Raw genomic sequence first — 25452 nt, forward strand, 5'->3', positions numbered from 1 at the left:
TTTACTGGGCTCTCTAAATTTAAATTAAGTTGAGATATACAGTATCTAACAGTTATGTAGACTGTTCATAGAAATGGTACTCACCAATGTCCCAGGAACCAGGACTATTGTTCTCAATCTCACTGCGTCCGATGATGTACCAAACACAGGCCATCCAGTGTGCCAGCAAGGCGAACATAGACATGAGTAAGGTGAGTACCACTGCACTGTACTGGGAGTAACGCTCCAGCTTTTGCAGCAAGCGTAGAAGCCGTAACAGTCGAACCGTCTTCAGCAGATGAACCCCAAAGTACTAAACACACAGAGAATGAATCAAATCTCAAAAAGTAAATCATAGACTAGATAATTGTTTATGATTGCATGTCCAACATTGCATGAAATGTGGCATTCCGCAAGGCTCTGTGTTTGGCCCATTAAAACTATTAAAACATGCAGATATAGGTTTTAAATCAACTGCCACAAAAATGTTCTTTTATAACACATGGAGTACAAAAAAACACACTTACCACACTGACATTGAAGGCGTACAACAAATCGAAAGGTAGCGCAGCAATCAGGTCCACAAAGAGCCAGGTGGTGACATAGTGCACACAGATAGAACGCGCATCATACACCACCTGGCCTGATGTGCTCACAAATGTGGTGCGAAAGTTTAGCACAATGTCTGCCAAAAAGATATAAAATCAACATGACCAATTTATTACAGAAAACAGAAGTTAATGAAAGAAACATAGTGGATTTCAAGTTCTCAATCAACAAAAGGAACAATTTATTTTATCATTACCTGGTTGACTAACAGTTAATACATACTAAAACATACTAACGACTAGTTGCAATTGCATTAAATGGCACTTAACTGAAAATAGATTCAGTAAATATTCGTAAATAGCTTTGGGCAGTTTTGCACTGATTCTCAGGTAACTTTTTCGCAACTTTTTGTGCAGGAACATGTTTTGAAGAAAAAACATTTCACTCTGCATTATGAAACTGTGTTTAATGAGCAGGAACAGATTCTGTCATTAAACACTAACTGCTCATAAGCAATGCTAAGTGAGGACAATGCTGCATGACAGTAATATACTAGATGCTTTTCTACACACTGCAAAGCTCTATTGGATTTCTAATATTCAGGTAATGTCTGGTAATCTAATAATTTGTCTAATGGAGTATATCCTTCATCTTGAAAAAAGATACAGATAGGAATCCTCCTTTTTATTAATTTTGACCATGGGTTCAACCTTCTGAATTGTAAAAAATATAATCAGCATTGGTATTTGGTGAACTGTCCTTCAAAAATCCATTCTGATTAACTCACGCTTTTTCTTTTTACTCGTTTTTGTGGCTTCAGTAATTGATAGGGTTTTGATAATGTTTGTTAGGTAACATATAGTAGTGATTTTTACTAGATACCGGCACCAGCTAATATTTGGCCATATAATACCTTTGTGACATAAAAGAGAGTCTGACTCTGCAAGGCATAGACAAGTCTGGCTCTCCATACCAATAATAGAATGGCGTGTTTTGATACTAAGGAAGTCTGAAGCAACAGGCTTGGGGACTATATTTCAACACATGGCTGACTGCAAGATCAAAAGACATTTAAAGTCAGCTGGGTACCATTACTGAGATGGCACTTCCTAGCTTGTTCACACTTCCTTGAATAAACAATGGCAGGTTTAGCTGTTGTTATTTATCTGTTGAATATCAGCTGAATGAAATATGCATTCTTATTTGTGGTTAACTGAGTTGATAATGTCCTACACAAAGTGGAAATTGTGTAGGATGAGCCTTACCTAACATAAAAAGGATTTCCACTAGGATGTCGCTCACACTCGGTGGACTTCTAGGGGTCGGACCCTCATCGCGCCCACCAACAACGGTGAAACAGACATTGTAGGGCACAGTAACTGCTACATAAAAGGTGGCTAACAGTATCAGCCAATCCCAGCCAGCTTTGAAGGTCCCGTAATGGAGGAGAATGAATCGGCTCTTCTGAATGGCTGCCACTTTGTACTCTGGGATGGGTGGCTTTTCACCAAACATGTTCTAAATGAAAGTTCAGAAATGTTTCATTTAATTTTTGCAAGTTTAATTAAGACTTTCATAGGCAGTATGGTGTGTGCCACTCAGTCACGAATTAATTTTATAACTCATCAATTCCTTAGAGAAGAAAAAGCAGCAAATGGCTTGAAATGCATTCAGGTCTAAATGATGAGTTTTTCCCATTGCTGAATACAGAATACTATGTAGCTTTACAAGGTCATTTTTCTACTTCTACCAATAATACTTGTACCAATGCATTCTAACCATTCTCAAGTTCTTTTCAAAATGGTGTAAATAAACACTGAAGAGTCTGATATTTCTCAACTTCTGTACTTGGCCCTGTAACCAGGCACTAAAACAATCTGTTACTCTGGAGGAGCTGGGAACAAACATAAGTTAATAGTGTAAGATCGTGTTACTGAGAGACTAAGTGTGTGTTTACTTGTCTCTTACATTGTTGATCTTGAGTTTGCTCTTGTCTTGTTTCTGCAGATGACCAGACAGTTGGTATAGCACAGCTCTGCTGCGCCGCCGGTTGGCATTAAAGCCCGGTGGCCGTGTGACCTTATGCACCTCCAACCCCGTCTCCTCATCTGAGCAGAGAACGACCATATACGTATTATTTTAGCTTATATAAATTCACAGCTGTTTGTCTCAACACAATGTAACATTACCCAGTTCCAACATCATCCAACCAGAAAAACACTAATACATGATCAGAAAGTAGCATTACTGTACCCAAGACCAAAAACAATTCCAACTGATAACACTTAAAGGTGCACTCAGTAATTCTTTCCTCATTATTTTTTTTTTTTTACCTCTAATGAATTTTGCTTTTGAAGAATAAGCTTAAAATCAGGTGCAATCACATGAGATGAAGACTCCAGTCATATCAGTAACCTTTTTTATTTTACATGTAAGTGGGCTGCCTCACAGGGGGCTGCCATGTTCTGATAACATGGATACAGTATTCAAACAACTGAATACTACTTTAGCTCACATAATAAATTTGAGTTGACTGAAAATAGCACATTTCTACAATGGCATCGGCAACCAAACACTATTGCTTTTACATGATGCTGCATCCACACCAATAGGCGTCAGCAAGTCCAAGACAACATAAAACATTAATGAGTGCACCTTTAACTCAAGAGGTCTGAATCACCTCATTTTCCTACTCATAGTCCTGAATATAGGAAACTTAGAGTTAAAATCCCAATTACATCTAACCATTAACAAGCTCTGGACGCTGAAAACAAATTACATTTGCATTCATTAGCTGATCAAGGTTTTGTAAATACAACAAAAGAAAAAGCCATCAAAAGAAAACATTGTAACTTAAAAAAAAAAACAAAAAACAGCTATTCATGTTAATAACTGAGAGCCTTGCATGATTACACTGTGGGAAACAAACAGCCAAATTTGTCATAGACCATTAAAGCCTTTTAGAAGCTTGTTCAAAAGGGAAAAGATGTTTTCTATGGTACCCCTAGTTTCTTGTGGTTGTCCCCCTCCAAAGGCTGTTACTTCTCTAAAAGTCAGTTACGCTCTGAAAGAGAAGCTGATTTTGCAGCATAGCGGCTTGGTGACCAGACAACTTCACCATGCAACTTTCTTTGGTGTACCTATGCTTTAAAAATTATGATTTTGTTGTTGTTATTGTTGTCCTTTTTGGAGGTGGAGAGCCTCTGGTCACTATACAGTATGTCTTTATTGTACAGTAAAGAGCAGCCTGCACATTCTTCAACAATCCTCTTTTTGCATTCCATGGAAGAAAGAAAGTCAAACAAGTTTGGAACAACATGAAGATGAATAAATGATGACAGAATTGTTATTTATTTGGTGAACTATTCCTTTAATAACTATTACGAATTCATGTTTGGCTTGTATCTTTTTATTGTCTATATTTTCTCTAAGATGCTGTACTGTCTCTGTTCTGAGAAAATGGAATGAGAAACAGCAAAAGTTTAGAAAGATATTAGGGCAACCTGTTCTCTTCTAATAACTAACAGCCTTGTCAGCACACTCTTCATTTAAGTTTTAATTGATGACTTTCCTTTTCATGACTAATCTGGAGAGAGACATCCAACAAATTCTTATAACTATTTTACAAACATTTGTAAATGTCAAAATAAATTTTTCAATATATTTACAATATATTTATATATTCCCCACACTATATTAGTCATTTTGAAAAGAACACAACTGTTTTATTATTTGACCAGATGTATATAATCTCTAGTGCTGGTGCAATGCTCACAGCCAAATGCAATAGCAGCAACAGCGCTTTGGCTGAAGCTCAGGCCACTTGAAAAAGGGAAGCTAAAGGGAGCTTCACATCTCCATGCCAAGCTCTCTTTCTCACCCTGCCTGTGTTCTGCATGTGTCTTTTCATCTCTGTCTTTATCAGTCTACCATCCCCTCTCTCTTTGTGGAGGAGTGGTGTCTGTATTACTGTAACAGCAATCACCACATGAGATGCTGGCCTGTTTCAACCATCCAAAAAACATGACTCAGTAGCCAAGAAAGAGAGAGAATGAGAAATAAAGGAGGTTATAAAGAGGTTACTCTATGACATGGATAGGTCTAGGAGTTCATAATGTGTGTGTGTGTGTGTGTGTGTGTGTGTGTGTGTGTGTGTGTGTGTGTGTGTGTGTGTGTGAATATTAGTGGATTACAGAGAAAATAGGGATAATCATTTCGTAATAAGATTTGAAGAGCATACAGTGCAAAGCTGCAAGAGTCACTGTCTGTATAAAAGGATAGTTTGCTCTTTTGAAACCATTCTCTTTGCTATAGAGCACTTTGTCTCTGTACCTTTACTGTACATCATTTAGTCATTCGTAGTATGCCTCTTATATTGTACATTATACCTCTCGTTTTGCTTTCTTTTTACTTCATTGTTTTCTTTGTTCTAAACAAAATATTGCACCTGTGTTTTGAAGATGTATTGAATGATGTATGAAAGCTTACCTGCATTATTTAAGGTTTTCGAGAAACTGAATCAACATTCAGTACTGTACTGTCTGTTAAAAAAAAAAAAAAAACTGCTGGTGTCTCTGTTTCCTTATCTGTCACTCACTCGACATTGTGTCGATGTAGTGACACTAGGGGTCACTCTTGGGAGCCCAAGACACCTCTGGTCTTTGATAAAAGGCCAATGAAAATTGGCGAGTGGTATTTGCATACCACTCCCCCGGATATACGGGTATAAAAGGAGCTGGTATGCAACCACTCATTCAGATTTTCTCTTCGGAGTCGAACGGTCGATGTTTACTGAGCTGACTGTTCATTCACCTCTGCTGGATCTGACGGCGCATTTCAGCGGCTTCTCCCTCCTCTGCACTGGTGCACTGCAGAGGATGCCCCTGGGCGCTTCGGCAGAAAAAAAAGAGTATATTTTTCTAAAAGAGTATATTTCTCTAAAAGAGCGGCACACGGAACGTCTTTTTAAAGACGCATATTTTTAAAGATGCCTTTCCGATTGTGTGTTATTCCTTGTTGCGGTCATTACATCTTAACTTCAGCCCTGTCGTTGCTGTGTCCAGTGTGTGCTTTACGCATCTATTTGGATCGCACGCAGAGCTTTAGAGTCTCTGAGTAGCTCTTTGTCTGCTTTGGTGGACAGCGGAAAGGAAGCGCTGTCTCCAAGCAGAGGATCGCCCACTGGCTCATTGACGCCATAACTATGGCATATCACGCCCAGGACGTGCCGCCCCCGGTAGGGCTACGAGCCCATTCTACCAGGGGTGTAGCAGCCTCCTGGGCCTTGACCAGGGGCACCTCTCTAACAGACATTTGCAGAGCAGTGGGCTGGGCAACACCCAACACCTTTGCGAGGTTCTACAACCTCTGGGTGGAACCGGTTTCGTCCCGTGTAGTGGCACGCACAAGCAGGTAATTCTGGGACAGCCGGCCAGGTGTATTGCTTGTGCATAGTGCCTTTCACCTCCCCTGAGCTGAAGACGTGCGCCGATAACTCCCAGTAGTGTTTACAAACTGTGTTCCCTGGTTGATTTCCTCCAAGCCTTGTGGAAGATGAGTTTTCAGAGAGACTCGCTGCCGGCCCAGTACACGTGCTAACTAAGGCCCTGTACTGGGGTAGGTGCTCCGCATGTGGCGGTTCCCCGTAGGTAACCCCATGCGACGTATATATCTTCCGCTTATTCATTTCCCTGTTGGCAAACGGCGTCTTCCTTGGGCAGAGGCCCCTCTGCCCCAGTCTCCATGCTTGTAGTAACTCCTCCCCCGTAGGGTAGGACCTACCATGGGACTTTACCACATGGCATACTTCCGACATAGCTTGGCAAAACCATGTGACGTATTTCCACTTAAATACCCCCCCCCCCCCCCCCGGGCAAGGTGTGGTCTCCGCGGTGTCCTCCCCTTGGGAGAGACACCCCCCCCGACTAGACCTGGTCGGACCAGTCGGATAATCCCCCTTTTTGTTTGGGGAGTGGGAAAAAAAGGGGATAAGAGGCCACGACTGGGCTAGCCCGTCTCTATCTTTTGGGTAGTCGACTTGACCCAAAGGGCCGTTCGACACTCATAACAGGGGAGGTTACGTGTCAGACTAGTGCTCTGGCTACGAGGCACACAGTGCCTGCCAGTCACACACTGGCAGTTCACGTAACACAGTTCAGCCAGTTGTGGCATTTTTGTATGGGGACCCCTAGTGTCACTAGATCGACACAACATCGAGTGAGTGACAGATAGGGAACATCCTGGTTACTTGCGTAACCTCCGTTCCCTGATGGAGGGAACGAGACATTGTGTCCCTCCTGCCACAACGCTGAACTACACGCTGGCATGGCCGGGACCTTGTCTCGGCTCCTCAGCATAAAACCTGAATGAGTGGTTGCATACCAGCTCCTTTTATATCCGTATGTCCGGGGGAGTGGTATGCAAATACCACTTGCCAATTTTCATTGGCCTTTTAGCAAAGACCAGATGTGTCTCGGGCTCCCAAGAGTGACCCCTAGTGTCACTACATCGACACAATGTCGAGTGAGTGACAGATAGGGAACGCAGGTTACACAAGTAACCAGGACGTTTTCTCGTGCAAATGTGAATCAGTCATAGATTTTGAGGATCTTCCGTTACAGTATGTGGGAATCATCAAAGGTCTCTTCCTTTTCCACCAATTCAATTTAATGCTGGACACTGAAAGACAGATCTATCCAGTTTATGATATGTCAGAATTTGTTTTGGGTAATGTGCATGTGTGTATTCACTCATGCACTCAGTTATTTTTTTTTCCGCTGAAGAGGTTTATTGATGTGACTACAGTACATGGTAATTTGGAGATCAAAAAGCTATTGATGTTACCTTATAGGATCTTCAGATCAGTGTATTTTGTTTCTGGGTTCCTTAGAGTTGTAATTCTCAACCTTTTTGACTCCAAGGCCCCCCATTGTCGGAGAAATATTCGAAGGCCTCCAATGTAGGCTATTAGATATTCATATTATAAGATATATCTATTATATTTCCTCATATACGTCTACTGTAATGATGACAAAGCTTGTTTTTCAAAGTTTTTAAATGTAAGAAACTACTAGCATAAATAGATTAAAACAATTAATCATGATAAATTTTGTAATTCCATAAATGTCTAGAACTGTATGTTCTTCATAAAATCAAGCTGTTAAAGGGAGTTATTGCTTTTAATTAATTAATTAATTTATTTATTTTTGCATTTTCAGTAAGTTGAATTATAATAATTATATACAAATTATAATAATCTACCTTATTATAAATAATCTTAAGAGATCTTGAGGCCCCCCTGGAAGTGTGTTGAGGCCCCCTAGTGGGCCCCGACCCCCTGGTTGAGAACCGCTGCCTCCAGCACTCGTTATTTGTATTTTTAGTATGTGTGTTCCCTGGGAATTGAACCCATGGCCCGTTGTACCAGTTGAAGAGTTCTGCATGTCCTTGTTAGTTTCTGAATTCACATGCATGAAAGGACACTTAATGTAATTCACCCAAGTACAACAGGACACATTCCTACTGAATGTCAACAACTTTGTTGGACCTGCAACAACACTGCTATCAACCAATCAGATTTCAGGGAAAGGACAGGGATGATGAGCAACCTAGCATTCATCTTATCAACCTCTCATTTCCCTCTGATTTTAGGGGTAGGGATAGTGATTGCTATGGTTGTTTGATACAAACAAAGGATGTTAATATAGGAACACAGCTGTATCATATTTGGGTAAATCAGGTAATGTGGGTATCAACACTCACCTCTTTCTGGGCTCTGTTCTTCATCTTGCACTTTCTTGTTGTCTGTGATGTCCTTGTGTGATACTAGAAAGAGCACCACCTCTCCTTTCTCATTCTTAATGGGCACGATATCCAGAAGACACCAGAACTGAGTTCCTGTCACAACACAATGTCGGCCATTGGGAGTTAACATTCAATATGAACACACATTTATGGATACCTATTTATTGAACAATATATTTAGACCAGACTATATACATTTAAAATGTAGTATAGATTCATAAATGGCCTGATGAGTAAGAACTTTTCTGCCTATTATTCTCTCTCAGTCTAAACCAGATCTGGCTGTCAGTGGAGGTTGTCTCTGTTCGTGGCCCTGACTTGAATTCCCTTGAGTAACTATGTGTACCTTGACTAAAACTGGAAACATGGAAAAGTAATTTTTGCAGTTCCAGACTCAGTAAATAGCAAAAAATAAATACAAATTAAACAAATCAAGACATCTCGCAGTACAGGAAAATGTGTATACATACACATACAACAATAGTGTGCATAGGACTTCTGAAATAAACAGGCTAAGTTCTGTCTATGTGTTTGGGTTTTTTAGTCTAAAAATAATTGTGGATGTTTATACTACATTCACACATTACAAAGAGATGCTGCTTCACTCTGAAACTTTATCTGCTGGTGTCACTGTGGACAGTTTATTTATATATATATATATATATATATATATAAAAAAAAATAATTTTAGTGTTTTGTTTTTTGTTTTTTTATTTAATTATTTTCTCATCCAATTTTTTTGAGGAGACATTGCCTCCCATGAAAGATATGAGAAAACTATCTCTCTGGTGACACAAATGCAAAACCATCTCTTCATAAAGTGAGAATCTATTGTACTTTCTACTCTGTTAGGTTTGATTTGTATTTCTGAGCATTCAGTTTTCCCAGAAATGGAATTCTCTATCTATCCAATTTTCCATTGATGTTTGTCAGTTACATCTATCCATCCATTTGTTCATGGGTCTGCCGGAGCTCATAAAATGTTTTATGACATTTCTTTCAATGTAGTGTGCAATTAAAGGTGTTGAGGGTTGAACAGGACATGTCTTGACTGCTGAGCGTAGAATTCACTGTTGTGTGTCTGAATGACTGTGTTTGTGTTTGTATGCACACATGCGTGTCTTCTGCAGGTTCTGCAGCTGCTCAACATCATGCCTCATTAAACCGAGACGGAGAGAAACAGAAAGAAAGAGGTAAAATATGCTTGGTTAGAGGTTGGAGTCCCTAATGATACACACTTCTGTGTGTGTGTGTGTGTGTGTGTGTGTGTGTGTGACTGAATCACCAAGCCCTTTCATTAGGCATAGCTTGAGTCAAGAGAGGTAAAAGAAATCTACCTTCAATAAAAAAAAAAAAAAGAATGCATTTCATTGAACCAGCAGTCTGAGACCACAGGTCATGTAATACAACGAGAGATACATTAAAAACAAACCACTTAATAAGCCCTAAAAACAGTGACTTGCCAACCTATGAATAATACATTTGCTGACAATGGTTAAATACAATACATTTGGGAGCCTGGGTAGCTCAGCAAGTATTGACACTGACTACCACCCCTGGAGTCGTGTGTTCAAATCCAGGGTGTGCTGAGTGACTCCAGCCAGGTCTCCTAAGCAATCAAATTGGCCCGGTTGCTAGGAAGGGTAGTAACCTCCTCGTGGTCGCAATTAGGGGTTCTCGCTCTCAATGGGGCGCATGGTAAGTTGTGCGTGGATCGCGGAGAGTAGCATGAGCCTCTCACGCTGTGAGTCTCCGTGGTGTCATGCACAACGAGCCACGTGATAAGATGCGTGGATTGACTGTCTCAGAAGCGGAGGCAACTGAGAATTGTCCTCCGCCACCCAGATTGAGATGAGTAACTGCACTACCACGAGGACCTACTAAGTAGTGGGAATTGGGCATTCCAAATTGGGAGAAAAAGGGGATAAAAAATAAAATAAACAAAAATAAAATACATGTGCATGGCTGCCAATGAAGAGCTTTATTTACTGTCAGAAAAAAAGGTACTGTGCAGGCACATTTTTGTACCCAGAGGAACAAAATATATAAATGTACCTTTAAAGGTACACAATAGGTCCTTAGGGTACAATTATGTACTCAAACCGAGTTATAAGCAGTCTTTATAAACACGTTATAAATGAGTAATAACTAACTAGAGGTACAAAAAAAGGACCCCTTGAGGAAACCACTCCAGTATTGGCAGTTGCACCTTAAAATCTACAGTTTAGTAGATTACTTTTTTTTCTTCTTCTTTTGAGAGTGCATAAACCAAAACATTGGAAATATTGATTAGGCCTATATATAAAATGAGAACCATATTCAAAAATCAAACACAAAAATTAGAAAGCAGTTGATTAAAAGGATAGCTCACCTAAAAAGAAAAAAATGTACACTTATGTTGCTTGAATCCTGTCAGACTTTCTTTCCTCCATGCAACAAGGAATAGGATGTTAGGTAGAATGTTCAGGGTCTTTTTTTAAAAAAAAATACAATGGAAATAAATGGTGACTGAGGCTAACATTCTGCCTAACATCTCCTTTTGTGTTCCATGGAGGAAAAAAAGAGTCTGGAACAACATAAGGGTGAGTAAATGATGACATAATTTTCATTTTGGGTGAACTATCCCTTTAAATCATGTACTTCATAAGCCAATTTAGTTATCTGGTTATTTCAGTCTGCATTTCACCATTGTCTTCATGTGATATTCTTTATTTAGTATATCTTGTAGGATGTTTTATTTGGTTATGTCAAAATTATAACTGACATGCCAGGAGTCTGCATTTGGCAGCCAGTTGAGCTCTTCATCTTTTAAACACAGAGGATTGACAGTTGCTCAATGCAACACGGCAGCCGTGCAACAGAGGGAATTTATGGCAGCCTTGCAACTATGATCTTCTATTCCCTTTGAATTCTGTGCACCATCACCCTGAACCTGGAGACCACAAGAGGTGTGTGAGATGTGTTCTGCAAGTACCACAAGGTTTTGAAGTTCTTTTACTCTGTGACAAAGCGGCAAAAGGGTTGTGACTGATACACAGCCAATGTGACGGGGGAAACATTTGGAGTACTGCATGGGACTGCAGCGGAATGTTCAGACAATAAAAAATCAACTGTTACGTTGGGAAAGAACACATAGATGGCCTATTCTCTATAAATCCCTCGCTTTTTCCCGTGCCTAAAATACAAATCAACCAACAAAGAGCTTTTGAGTATCTCTTACAAAACGGCAAAATGAATGAGTCGGAAACAATGTTTCTCAAACAGAGTGCTCTCTGAATTCAGGCATCAGGGGGCATATTTGCTCTTATGCATATTGCACAAATGCAAAATTTAACTGAATAAGGTGAGAAATCGATTGTCAACACTGCTGTGTTTTGGACAACATTTTGACCTGAACGTCTGGCAAATTCTCCCCACCTGTTTGATAGGGTTTGTAAGAGAGGTCTACACCAATTCACATGGTCTCCTGCTACATAGATAGAATCGCGTTCTTTTGACTGTAGGTGGGTAAATATGCAGATGGCATTAACTACAGTATATGGCATGCTGTGCTCTTTTGGTGTATCTTGTTCAGTGTGGAACAAATCAAGCCATCAGACAAGAAAACAACTATCATCTACGATCCGTTGTTTATCCCAGGCTTGTTTAAAGGCATTTCATGTTATTTTCAGAGATATCACTGTGGGAGAGATTAGAATGCCAGCTGTTGAATTATGTTATCTTAATCTATGCTCAGCTGCTTCAGACATGCGTTAAAGAACAAGACAGGCATTTGGTCATATAAATTGGTTTTCTAGAATGAAATGGTATTTGTTTGGCTGTGTACTGTGAGGGGAGGGCATACAAATGCTCTTAAAGTGAGCTATTGTAAATGTGCTTTAATGTTACATTTCTTTATTACAAGCTCAGGTTGCATTTGTGTTTGCTATTTGTTTTCCATAAAAAAGCCAAGAGCTCTCAATTGGAAACAAACTATAATAATCAATTATTTCAAGGTAATCGTGGGTTGAGCAAATTTAAAATAACTTCATATTCCATTTTCAGTATGATTGGTTCCTCTCTTTTCAGTACAATTGGTTCATGCTTTCTCACCCCACCTTAGTCGAGTTCGAGTCAAGTCCGAGTCTTTAAACAATTGAGTTTGAATCCAGTCCGAGTCCAAAAGCGTCCGAGTCAGGCTCAAGACCGAGTCCATAAAAGGCCGTGTCCGAGTCCAGTCCGAGTCTGAATGAATCTGTTCATGAATCTGAATTAAAATTGTAACCGTAAACTCAACATCAATATTTTACGCTCATTTTAACCTTCACAACTAAGAAAAACTATTTGTCAAAATAAATGCAAAAAACATATGATTAGTATCCTGCTGAATAAATTTCAAAGTGTTTTCAGAATGAAAGCATATGCTTTAAGTGTATGAAGACAAAACTGTCCTTCAACACAATTCTTATTGCGTTCTGTTGACATTTCAATTATTTGTTGATTTTTCCCCTCCACTCAAACATAGACTAAAGAAAGTGAAAGCTGCATTAGTCATTACAACCAAGTTTAATATTATTTCGAATTTTAATTTAGTTTTTATTTCTTCTTCATTTTCAATTTGTCCATTCAATTTAGTTTAGTTTTATCTAAAATTATGGGTGAAATACATATAATGTAATTAATTAAATACATTTAATGTGTTTAATCAATTTAATAAATGGTCATATTAAAACATTTAATAATGCCCATAAAATTAAATACGACAACATAAAAGATCAGATACCATTAAAATATATTTATATACTACTACAGTACTACACTTCACACTTTTCAGCCCTCCTGCTGTGTCCAGGTGTAGCCTACTTCCCTAAAGTCAAGATCAAACTCACCTTGGGCTGACATTTCTTTTCACATTATATTTAGTATGGATAATAGGTGAATAGAAACTTCTCCCATCACTTGTGTTCTTCATTGTATTTTCAGACTTTTTTGCCATTGATTCGCAAAGAAGTGCCAGCTTTACAGGTAACACACAGAGGTTGCGCTACAAATATGTGATGGACTGAGTTGTACAATTTCCATCATGGTCTATTTCATCCATCATATTAGTTTAAATGTCCCTGATATGTAGTAAATTTGATTTTGTCTCGATATAGTCAACATTTTCAATTAGAAATGACTTTGAGTCTGACAAAAAATGTGTTCTATTTAATAATTTGCAGAGTTGGGGAACGTACTTTTTAAAGTGTGCTTATGTTATTGATATTTCTGGATGAGAGTGGCAGAGCACGTCTGGTGAATGGCAATCTCTTTCCCGCACACACATACAGTACGGGAATGTGGGCGAGAGAGTTAAAAAAGTACTTTGAAAGAGTGTGCGCTGCTGCTCTCAGACAGAATAATCACACGTAAGGACATATACACATGAGAACTGATGTGCAGTATCAAATGCACAGAATGTATGATAGTACTAACTGTAGAGAGCACATCAATATGAAGACAAAGCCAAATCCCAGACATTTAGAGGCAATTTTGAAATCCCTGCCGGACGCTTTTTTCAGGTCTGAAAATGTGGACATGTCTGAGGAAAAGAGGATGCATATTACGTTATTTTTTTGTTTGTTTGTTTTTCATTGTATCACAAAAGCCATGGACTCGAAAGGCTCGAGTCTGAGTCAAGTCCGAGTAAAAATCCATGACAAGTCCATGTCCGTTAAAATTGGACTCGTGACAACTCGAGTACCCCAACTCTAGATTTTAATGCTTTAACTTCTAAATGTAATAACCCATCTTCCTCTCTGAATGTAGGTATGCCACATTTAAGATTTAAATTGATTTAACAACAAGGACCCAAGCACTAGAAAGTCATTCTTGAGCTGAATTACATTGTGATAGATAAACTTCACAGAAACACCTTTTTAATGGCATATTTATGTAAAAATGATGTCCATATGAGACTAATAAAAGTATAACCATTTCCACCCTTCGTTTGGTTCAGTTTAATTTTCATTAAACCTCAACCAGTCTGAAATATATGACACTGTCGATGTTTCACTCATTTCCTGATTTGTGTTTGTGTGCCATTGCGATTGGTCATAAACTCACGTTTGTTTGAATCCCAAAAGATTATTAGCCCAAAATGCATGCGCACTTCAAAAATCCACCAAAAACATTGTACCATACATGTAACTTTGACATAGCATTTTCCTTGCACTATGTTTTGGGACACACTAATCCTAATCTTGCATAATATTCAGGATAGTATTGTCCCATTTGATTAATAAAGAAGTCTCTCTCGCTCTCTGCTTTCCTTTCTTTTCTGTCAGTTTCAATGTCTCCTACCTCCTTTTTTGTAGAAGACCAATTCTGTCTTGAACTCCCGCCTTTCGTCCAGTGCGCCCTGGATCTGTGCCAACAGCCTATCACTGGTCTCCGGTCCATACAGGAAATGACACGCGCAGCTCTTCTGCATGAGTTCCGCCCGAGCATAGCCAGTGAGTTCGCAGAAGCCGTCAGAACAGTACACAATGGGGTACAGAGACTGAACCTGCGCATTCCCCAGCACAAAGTTACTGTCTGTGTAAAGAATAACAACAGAGAGAAATAAATAAAAGTCTTTGCATAAGAAATCCAACAAAATTCTTTCATCAATCAATATATTCAACAATATATAGAGAAAGAGATATTGACTACACAGTTCACTGTTTTTCACAATTTAGTGATACTGAATTCCTAAAGATCTTTCCTCCAGCTCTGTTATCAAACTTACCCCAGACTCACTGGGGGCATAAACAATGCTTTAAGGTTTCAACCAAGGGCGTAGCCAGGAAATTACTTTTGGGTGGGCCTCAATAAAAATGGATGGGCCAAATCTTTGCACAATATTTTTAATTAAATTTTTTTTTTACCAAAATTTCCTTAATAACAGAAAGGCGGCACGTTCAAACAGTTCTTTCACACTTTCAGAAATCAGAATTTATGCATTTTTTAAAACTATTTTAAAATTATATAATTGAAGGCAAAGAATTTCTGTAATATTCTGGGTGGTCCTGTGTCTAATTTGGGTGGGCCCTGATCTACCCCAGCCCACCCTTGGCTACGCCGGTTTCAACAAAACTTTAGACACTAACTTTACCTTACTGTGACTCTGTTTTGACTGCTGCCATTTTCAGTGGAGGAAAACACTGTTCCAGTGTGGATGGGAAGTGTAACCATAGCAAAATCAATGTGTTTTCAAGCGAAAATGTATAGGTGTGGATGAGGTCTTAGTTAATATCTGGTACAAATATTAGAATTAAAGGTGGAGTTGAGGTGAAGGAGGGATGCTGTAAGAATTGTGTCAGGAATGAGGTAAGTAAATGGTAAACTCTGGATGAATCTGAAAAAAAAAATTAAAAAAAATCGATATGTGAATATATGGTAGTATTTCTGAATATACTGTTAAAAATCTTAATATATTCAGTTATGTATTTGAATTTATAACTAATATATTTTACATACACTGTCAAAATTTCCGTAATTTTAACGGTAAAGGACTGTAAAAATGCTACTGTAAAAATTAACTTAAATTGGTTAACGAATGTTACCATGAAATATATGTTAAACATTTTTTATATATTTAAAAAGACAATACATGAAGTTTTGTGGTAAAATGTTTGTAAAAATAAAAAATTTTAGATGTAAAAAGTATGATTTTCCATATAATTAATGGTTAAAGTTTATATTATGTTTAACAAGAGAGTACACTTACTTTTTATGGTAAATTTTTGTTAAAATTATGATAAAAAATGTTTCATCGGCATTCCCAGAATTCCCAGAATCCCCTGCGTGACCCATTACATTTCATGATATTTTACAGGAATAGTTATGTTTCTTCTTATTTTTAATATCAATTATGTACATTGGGGTGTTCTGTGTTATATTTTATGTAGTTTAGTTAATGTTTATTGCATAATTTCACACGTGTTACCCTGATGGTGTTTAGTGTTTGTGTGTGACACTGAGAACTGTCTCTACATGTTTATTGGTCATTGCTCTTGGAAGGGACACTGTTGATGAACTTCTGTAATTAAAACAGTTAAATGTTAACAATATATTATAAAGTGAAAAGCAGATTTTTACAGTTTCAGAAGGTTAATATATTAAGTTTATAATTTAATAATATCAAGGATGGTACTGCACTGTAAAATATACTGTAAAAACAACAGTTTTAAACTAAAAGTTATAGGTTGTTCTGTAAAGTTGTTTAAATTTTTACTGTATTTTTTACATAATTATTCTGGCAACCACAGCTGCCAGTTTTCAAAAAACAATAGGAATTTTATTTTATTTTTTTAATTTTTTATTTTTTTTACAGTGTAGCTATTTCCTGTTTGGCCTTACAGGTGTATACACATTATTTTCTACATTTCCTATATACAGTATGTATCATGGATGGATGCAAGATAAAAGTCTTCTTTGTTGACTTTATTAGACTTGTAAGATGCAGTGTTCTTAACGAGATTCAGTTCACAACCCTAATTCTCAAACAGCAGAAAATGGCAAGCAGAGTCAAAATGAAACTATTGTGATCTTAAAGTGTGAATGATGAAATGAGAAGAACAAGCACTGAGTCTAAAGCTCTGTATTATTCCACATATTTCCATTACAAACCCTGCAGAAACATGCCTAGACTTCAGACTGCATGTGTTCTGATGCATGGCTCTTCATCATCAAAAGAGAGAGAGAGAGTATAAAGATGGAGAGAAAAGAGACATTATGCATGAGAAATAGAGTGGAACTCTTTCTCCCTTTATTCATAAGCGCTCGTTAAATCATTCCTTATGGCTACGGAGTCGAAATCATATTATCGCCAATCTAATATTTATTGCTTCGAACCGAGGTGCAAATATTGATCCGTTGACTGGAGGGTGCTACCCTCCCATCTCTCTCTGAGGTCTTATGTGTTTAATATTTTACAGGATTGTGAACGGGAGTAGATTTATGTATGATTGTGTTATTTAAAATGGAGCAGTGAGCTGCAGGTTCATTTGTGAACTATAAAAGTGGATGGAATGGGGGACAGAGGCTACAATCACATCCACTAGACGACAGCACAAAGAAGTCAGTGGCACTTTTGAGAAAGACAGGACAGGATGATTTAAGGCGTTAGAGACCGAAAGACCAGTAGTATATTGTTTAATTAACACCCAACAATCTTTTCTCTAACTACAACAGCACTCTTAAAATAAAGGCTCTTAAATGGTTCATTTCTGGATCTGGACCTGAGGTTTGTCATAATTTTTCACTGTATTAGTGTCCTTAAGTTGGCTGTAGATTTTTCTTTATTTTTTTTTAAATAAAGTCCTTTATATACAGTACTGTGCAAATGTTTGTATATGTGAATATTGTGAATGTCACATATTCCCTGTTGTTTTGTCTTGACTTTTATGTTGCAATTCTGGTTTAGTTCCCTGTTCCTGTTTCTTGTTAGTTTTGTAGTCCTTTGTAGTTTCTTTTCATGATTGGTTTTCCCCTGATTGTTTCCCCAGGTGTTCCTTGTTCCCTTGTTTTCCCTTGTGTATTTAAGCCCTATTTAAGCCCTTGTTTTCCCCTGGTTTCTTTGTTGGGCTTCATCTGTATTATGCTGTGCTTTGTTCCCTGTGTTTTGTTTCATTATGTTCTGAGTTACCTGGTTTACCTTTATTTGATTAAAAAGATCCTCATTCCTCTCCTGTCTCGTCACAGTGAAAAATTTTGCATAGTGAGGACGTCTTCAAAAATAAATACATAAATAGTTTTCATTTATCACTTAATGTCATACAAAGTCCAGTAAACATAAAGTTAAATCAATATTTGGTGTGGCCACCTTTGCCTTTAAAACAGCATTCTCCTAGGTCCACCTGGATACAGTTTTTCTTGGTTGTTGGCAGATAGGATGTTCCAAGCTTCTTAGAGATTTTGCCACAGTTCTTCTGTCTATTTAGGCTGTCTCAATTGCTTCTGTCTCTTTATGTAATCTCAGACTGACACGATGTTCAGTGGGGGACTTTGTGGGGGCAATGACATCTGTTGCAGGGCTCCCTGTTCTTCTATTCTTATCTTTGCAAAAGTAATGTTTGGGAGTCTAACATTTATATATATATATAATTCAAAGACCCCATTTTTGTCCATTTCTGTTTGCTTTGTGGTCATATGTTAGTGCAGTGATTCCCAACCGGGGGTGAATGCATCAATGCAGGAAAGAGAGCTGCACTCATCAAGTGACATAATATGGTCTCCTAAGCGATAAAACAGAAACATTTCTTCTATGACATATGTATGGAAAGCTTTTCTTGATTTCTGGACCCTTTATTAATAAGAGTGACATTGGGTTTTCACTTTTTGTGGTTCCTGTTTTTTTGTGTCACAGCCATTATCCTCACATTTGTCTGGGAACTCACACCAGTACACTGTCCATACAAGTGAAGGTGGAAATCTATCATTCGGAGCCCGGGCTGATATTTCTCTCCTCCCATATGTCTGTCTGCATGTGTAGGGTGATTCCAGGTGGTTCAGTAGAAATATATATATTTTTTTAATGTGTTTGTTGTTGATTAGTGGCATCTTCCTTGAATTTATTGTTTCATACATTTCCTCTGCATGTTTTCTAAAGACCTGTTTTTTCTATCTGGCTGAAACATCATGTTTATTCTAGTTACTGCTCAGTAACGAATGAAGAGAATCTCACTAACAACTGGTTTTGTAAAGGCCATAATAAATTTTCCTACTGTTGCTATATTGGAACATGACCTACGTTAAAGCGTGATTATTGCAGGGCTCCTGAGACGGAGAAACATACTTTTATCTAAAGTGATTTGTAAATGTCACAGTGATGTACCTGAATAGAGAGATTTATAACACAACAGATACAGTAAGTAAAATCTAGAATGCTTTTTGCAAGACAATGCGAATCTGCAAATAAATTTCAAATTTGATCATTGCCAGGAGAGGATGTCATCATGGTAGTGTATTAAACTAGACTGCATTTATTCGCTACATCTCTCTTTATCTCACTCACTCACTCACTCACTCACTCACACTTTCCGACTCATTAATCAAGTTTAAGACATGGAAAAGAGGATATAATTAATATTTTGACAACACTTTTGATTCTGTTCACTAGTTTAAGGACCATATTTTAAGAGCGCTAGCGTTAAGCGCAGCCATAAGTCATTAGCGCAAAGTCAGTGGGCATGGCCATTAAATTTTGCTATTTTTGTGCAAGCATGCACTAAGTCTAGGCACAAGTAGGTTTGGCGAAATCACACGCACAACGTGCAAATGGCTGGATTAAGTGCAATTTAATTCTGAGGTTTTCTTCCACTGGCCACGTTAACCCAGTGGGCCCCGCCACTAGGGGGCCCCAGGTATCCGAGATCAAATATGAATTTTAATATTAATTGTGTAATTTCGGCACCACCAAAATCTGTAAAAAAATAATTCTTATATCTAAACAGTTTTTCTGAACACTCTTGCCACTCTTAGTTTGCTATTGTTTGCAAAAATGAGTAAATTCACAGCTAAACAGCATATTACAGGTACTCCCGCCCTAAAGTCACGCAACTGGTTGAGCCAGAAGTTGCCATTCAAACTAAGGGAATAAAGTTTTGAAAGCACTACAGAGCCAGAGTTTACATTTTTCGTAGGAAATCAACCTACAAATGGCTTACTTACTGTAGGTTTAATTGTCTTTGCAATAAGAGACATTATTTTAACATTGGAAAAAAATCACACTATGATGTTGGTTCACATTATAAAAATATGTATTTATATGCATTACCGGTCTGGATTGGCTCCATACTCTTAGCGCTTAGAATTGAATTCACCCTTAAACCGGAGAGAGTTTGTTTTCGGAGATCAGCCTAATCAAAATCAGCTGAGGACATCAGTGAATTATAACAGATTGAACTGTACGATGACAATATAAACAGAGCCATTTAATTTTATATAGATCTCTGCTTGACTGTTTTAGTAGTTTTAACATGATTGCATAATAAATTTATCTATCCTCACTGGCGTGGGCTATTTTTGTATGTATTTCGGAGTCTAAACAAAATTATTTCTGTCGGTGTTACATTCATACTAACGGCCATTCAAGGGCTGATATATTTACTATTTGTACTTTATTGGACAAGCTTTGACATATGTGCCATTGGCAAGTCTTCTGTGATCAAATACTGTATGTTTCATAGTTTGTGACTCTCTGGGTCATGAGCGAACGTTTAGGGGCATGGCTCATAAATATTAATGAGTTTATTATGATGTTGGTTAACCTGTGTAGAGCTGTATATCACGTGATCTAAATAATATTCATGAGCTAGCCCAGGGCCCCTGTCTGCATCCTATTATAGGCTATAGTTCATTTCCTCAATCACCAGTGATATAAACCAAGACAGCACATTCATAAGAAGTTGGTAGGGTAAATAGACTGTATGCAATGAATTAGAAGAAATGAAAATTACATTCATTAAAATGCATCCTTGATGACTGTCAGGCATATTTCTATGACAGTGACACGATCCTATTATACACATGGAAAATGTGATTCTCCTCAAAATTTGGATGTAGGTTCTGTTAATTTACAGACAATGTAAGTATTATTAATCATTTTCATCTGCTGACACACAAATCATGGCTAATATTAACAGTGATTGTATCGGCATGTACTTCACTTCTACCAGTCGATTTTGATCAATTAAATTAATTTATTGAAACATGATAAAAATAAACCAAACATATTTCTAAATTGATATTACACTTCAAACAAAATGAAAACATTATCAAAATAACGAAGTGGTCAAAAAATCATAGCCTATTCCAAACATTTACTCTCTCCAGTTTCTTTCACCGGCCCGTTTTGCAGTGACTTAAAAAATCACTTTACGACAACAGGTGGAAAAATACCTTTAGACGTACAAATTAGACCATAAATACATTTGTAAATTTAAACATAATAATAATAATTGAAAAATAAACCATGACCTATAGATACTTTAACTTTATTTTTTTTTTTTTTTCATATAAGACTCATATAAAACTCTGATTGTCAGGGACATAATTTGATGTTCCACTGTATTTTCAGAGTTTGGACATGAACCTTTTTACAACCTACTGGTGGAATCTCCAAACTGCAAATGCAGGAATTGAGTTTAAACTTTGCGCTAAGTTAAGACGTGGTTTTCAAACATCTTAGCGCAACGACGCAATGAAAATAGCAAATTGCGCCTTTTCTGCCACTTTATTAACATACAATCCACCCACATTTTGCACGCCTACACCCACAATAGCGCAAACACTCCCACCTACACCCGCTTTGCATTGGCATGAATATTGCCATTAGAATTAGCACTCTCACGAAAATTGGATAAGACATTGTGCACGGTCGTTGCGAGTAGCGCTGCGCTTTGCACGCTCATGAAAATAGAGCCCAATGTCTATCTCCTAGTATGTCATTTTTCTTTCCTATATCTCTTTTAAATGAGGAGGTGGTTGCTTAGACTAGTTTATTTCCAGACATGGCACCACTAATCTGAACTATGAATTGCATAACATTTTCAATTATCCAATGCGATAAAAAAAGCTATACACTCACGGTTGTAAAGTTCCCATGCATTTATTTTTATGGCTAGACAAGACATACTACCAAAGTTTATTGTTTAATGAGTTTGTTTTAAAAAAAAAACAACAAAAAAAAAAACACTTTAACGATTGCATAAACTTAAAATTGCATAATGAATAATAGTTTTTTTATGCTTTAATCAGCTCAATTAATGCTTCTCATGCAAGGGTAATGAAAAGAAAAATAACAAAGGAGATTAATTGTTAAACTATTATAGTTTAATTGTTTCTCCAACACAGCACATGCTTCTCAGATGTTTCTCCTGAGAAAAAGTGCCCAGTAATCTCACATGTTTCTCCTGAAGAAATCTCATGAGTTTCAGAAGAGATCTCAACTATGTCTGAAACTGTTCTCAAAATTTGCCAAGATACCTAAGTCTGCTTTAAAAAAGTCAGAGATTTAAATATAACTCGATCATTTCTCATCAAATTGTTCAGAGACCCGAGCTATGCATTTTTGTTGCCAATTTTACAGCATATTTCTAGCTCATTTGAAATACATTTAACACTTATACTGTTGTAAGCTGGCTCAGGAGGGTTGTACATGCAAATATTTTCCTATTCACTAATATCACACACCATCTTATTTAAATTTCTCAGAATTCTCAGCATACACACGTTCCTCTTAAAGGCAAGAACTGCAACCTTCACACTCTAAACTGTGTGCTATAAGAGCGAAGCAAACAAATACTGTATGTAGCAGATATTTACATAAGCAATGAGATAAAAGTAAAGCTCATAATGTATAGTAGCATGCTAGTTGTTCATAAAAGAAGTATTAGCATTTAACATGTTAATGTTTTTAAAACATCAGAAAGGATATATCAAGCTAGATACTGGGATTTACTCTGTATGGTTTCACAGACTACTAAATTAATTACCTGTATTTCTCTCCAACAGATGCTCGGCTTGGCCATGGCTTTTCCCCTCATAGACTGTATTAATTTTACAAAGTCCATTTTATTTCCCCTGAATTCTGGATGAAAAGCTTTAGTTTGTCAACATGACTCAGAAGCTAACTTTGTATCTAACTGATAGTTTGTACTTTGCTCTTTGCACTTTGCCTGGAGGCTGTGCTTGGGCATCAAGCAACTTTTTCAAAAATGTTGCTTCAAGTAATGACAGTATTATATAAATGTTAACTTGTGAATAATTAACTAGACTAGGGAGTCCCAGACCCTATCATCATGAAAACTGCACTGATCACTATGACAGGATGAAAAAACATGCAAGGAAAATGGACAAGTACTACAGAGCATCTAACTGAGCTGCTTTTGCATGAGATGTGTTCATTATGTACAAAGAAATTCATTCAAGTTCATTCATTCATTCATTCATTCATTTTTGTTTTCTCAAAAATAACAGAATTAGCTTGTCTTCTTTTATTACTGTCATCCTTAGGGTTAGGGATTTGAAGAAATCCTTAGACCTACATTAAAGGAAGACACCACGCCATATCTAAGGACCAAAATATAGAGACATGGGGTTGGGCTCTTTTGATTCTTCTTAGCCAATAAGCAATCACTTAGCTTCCACTCATAACAGCCTAGAAACATGCTAAAAAAAAACACTCAGAACATCAACAATCACAAACTTCAATCATTGTGGCAGTGAGTTTTGAACTGGCAAGCACCACTCGCACATTATTCAGAAAATGTAAAAATCAAGTCTATGTTTGTAATAGTGTTACAATGGTGCAATCATCATTCTTTCAAGTCATCAAACTAAACCTACAGTGTTGATAAATGCTTTAAAGTTTAACTGACAATGAGATTGTATGAAGCCTCATTGCTTCATACACTCCTATGATCTGAGCATGAGTGTTGTTGTAATATATTGATAGTGTGCATATAGAAAAGAAGCTCTGTACCCTCATCATGTCATCGTGTACCCTTAAGGTAAGACCATTCAAGTACACTTATGAATGCCTATAATGTACCAAATCCTACTTGACCTGTTTTACTCATGTCAAATTGAAGACACTGAAATATTAAAGTTGAAGTGTGTAATTTCTGTGACACTAGCATCACCAAATGGAACTGCAAAAAAAAAAAGAAAAAAAAAAAAGAAATACTATATATATATATATATATATATATATATATATATATATATATATATATATATATATATATATATTATTTTTTTAAATATTTGTAAAAGCCTTTGTAAACTAATAACAGACGGATAGTCCTGCCCCAAACTCACGCCATTGGTTCAGCCAATGTCGCTGTGTTTGGCTGGACAGGCCACTCAAACAAACAGATCAATGTCTGAAATAACCACATAGAGACAGTGTTTAGACTTTTCAGGGAAATCAACCTAGGAATGGCTTACTTTTAGTTGATTCTGCATATTATCCTGGGATACGAGGATGAATTTTAACAATGAATTTTAACAAAAAACTACGCACATCAGCTTTAAGTTTTTTCCATTCTTGGTCTCTCAAAATAATGTAATGCTTGATAAGTTTTAATTTTCTAATACTATGAATATTAATTAAATAGTTATTTATTCTATAGGTCATGCATTAGTAATTTAGAGATAAAGCAATTGACTTTAGCTGCAAAGACTGACATGAGTGTTTCTGCTTCAGTTATACCAAAGAACTAATAGCTGATATGCAAGAAGAGATTTAATCTCAGATCTTCTCTGAAATGCTTCGTGTAAAGAGACATCTTGCTACAGGGCAGTAGAACCAAAGAGACCTTGATGAATAAAACAACATGTTATCCAATGGCAGCTTCCCGTGAATAATGAACTATTCTGCAGTGGTTGAGTTTGTGTTTCATCGTTTGTTGTGCTTGGTTGGTGAATCAGGTACAAAAAACAAGTTGAGGGTACCCAGAGCTTCAATTCTCCAATTCAGACTGGAACTGGATTCATTTGGGCTGGAATTAGCCAATGGTGTCCTTTCCTGACCTACCGAGATGCTTCAGAGAATTAAACATACTCTCAGTGGGTTGAGGTGGCATAGTGGTTAAATCTCAGGGCTGTCAACTAGAAGGTTTCTGGTTCCATTTTCTCAAGGTACAAGCCATGATCTATCATCATTGTGCAGTTTAGCATGGCATTTAAACCCAGCCTAAACTTAAATATTACTTGCATGATTCGCAGGTTCTCTAACAGAGCAATGTAGCGGTCAGTGCTTATTTAACAACATCTCATACTAAATTCTTTTCATCGTTGATTAAAAACACACACACACACACACACACACACACACACACAACCCAAACCAATGCCTATGGGGAGTTAAGCTATAATAGCTAGAGAGTGAAAAGAAGAGACCTGTTGTAAAATGAGGAATGTTTGATTGATTATGACATCACAAAGTTTGGTTGAGCTAAATTAAGCACAAGAGAACTGAAGGCTATAAATCCCCCAAGTACTAAACACTCCTAAGTCCAGCTCTGCGCTATCTACAGCAGCATTCACATGCAGTGAATGAAGTACCATCTAAAGAATTCTGAAAGATTGTATGAAGTGATACGTCAATCATAA

At 37.3% G+C, this 25452-nt stretch overlaps 1 protein-coding gene across 1 annotated transcript in view; it reads right to left on the bottom strand.

Moving 5' to 3' along the window:
• Window positions 1-25452, bottom strand: part of LOC127448110 (potassium voltage-gated channel subfamily H member 3-like) — a 189290-nt gene that overhangs the window by 61950 nt on the left and 101888 nt on the right. The window contains exons 2-7 of the mRNA XM_051710409.1: window positions 14653-14886; window positions 8290-8424; window positions 2497-2636; window positions 1794-2046; window positions 507-664; window positions 85-292 (exon numbers count right to left, since the gene is read on the bottom strand). Of these exons, the coding sequence (XP_051566369.1) occupies window positions 85-292; window positions 507-664; window positions 1794-2046; window positions 2497-2636; window positions 8290-8424; window positions 14653-14886 (1128 nt within the window). The remainder of the gene's footprint in view (window positions 1-84; window positions 293-506; window positions 665-1793; window positions 2047-2496; window positions 2637-8289; window positions 8425-14652; window positions 14887-25452) is intronic.

The sequence above is a fragment of the Myxocyprinus asiaticus genome, chromosome 11, assembly GCF_019703515.2.
Source record: "Myxocyprinus asiaticus isolate MX2 ecotype Aquarium Trade chromosome 11, UBuf_Myxa_2, whole genome shotgun sequence".
Taxonomy (NCBI): Eukaryota; Metazoa; Chordata; class Actinopteri; order Cypriniformes; family Catostomidae; genus Myxocyprinus; species Myxocyprinus asiaticus.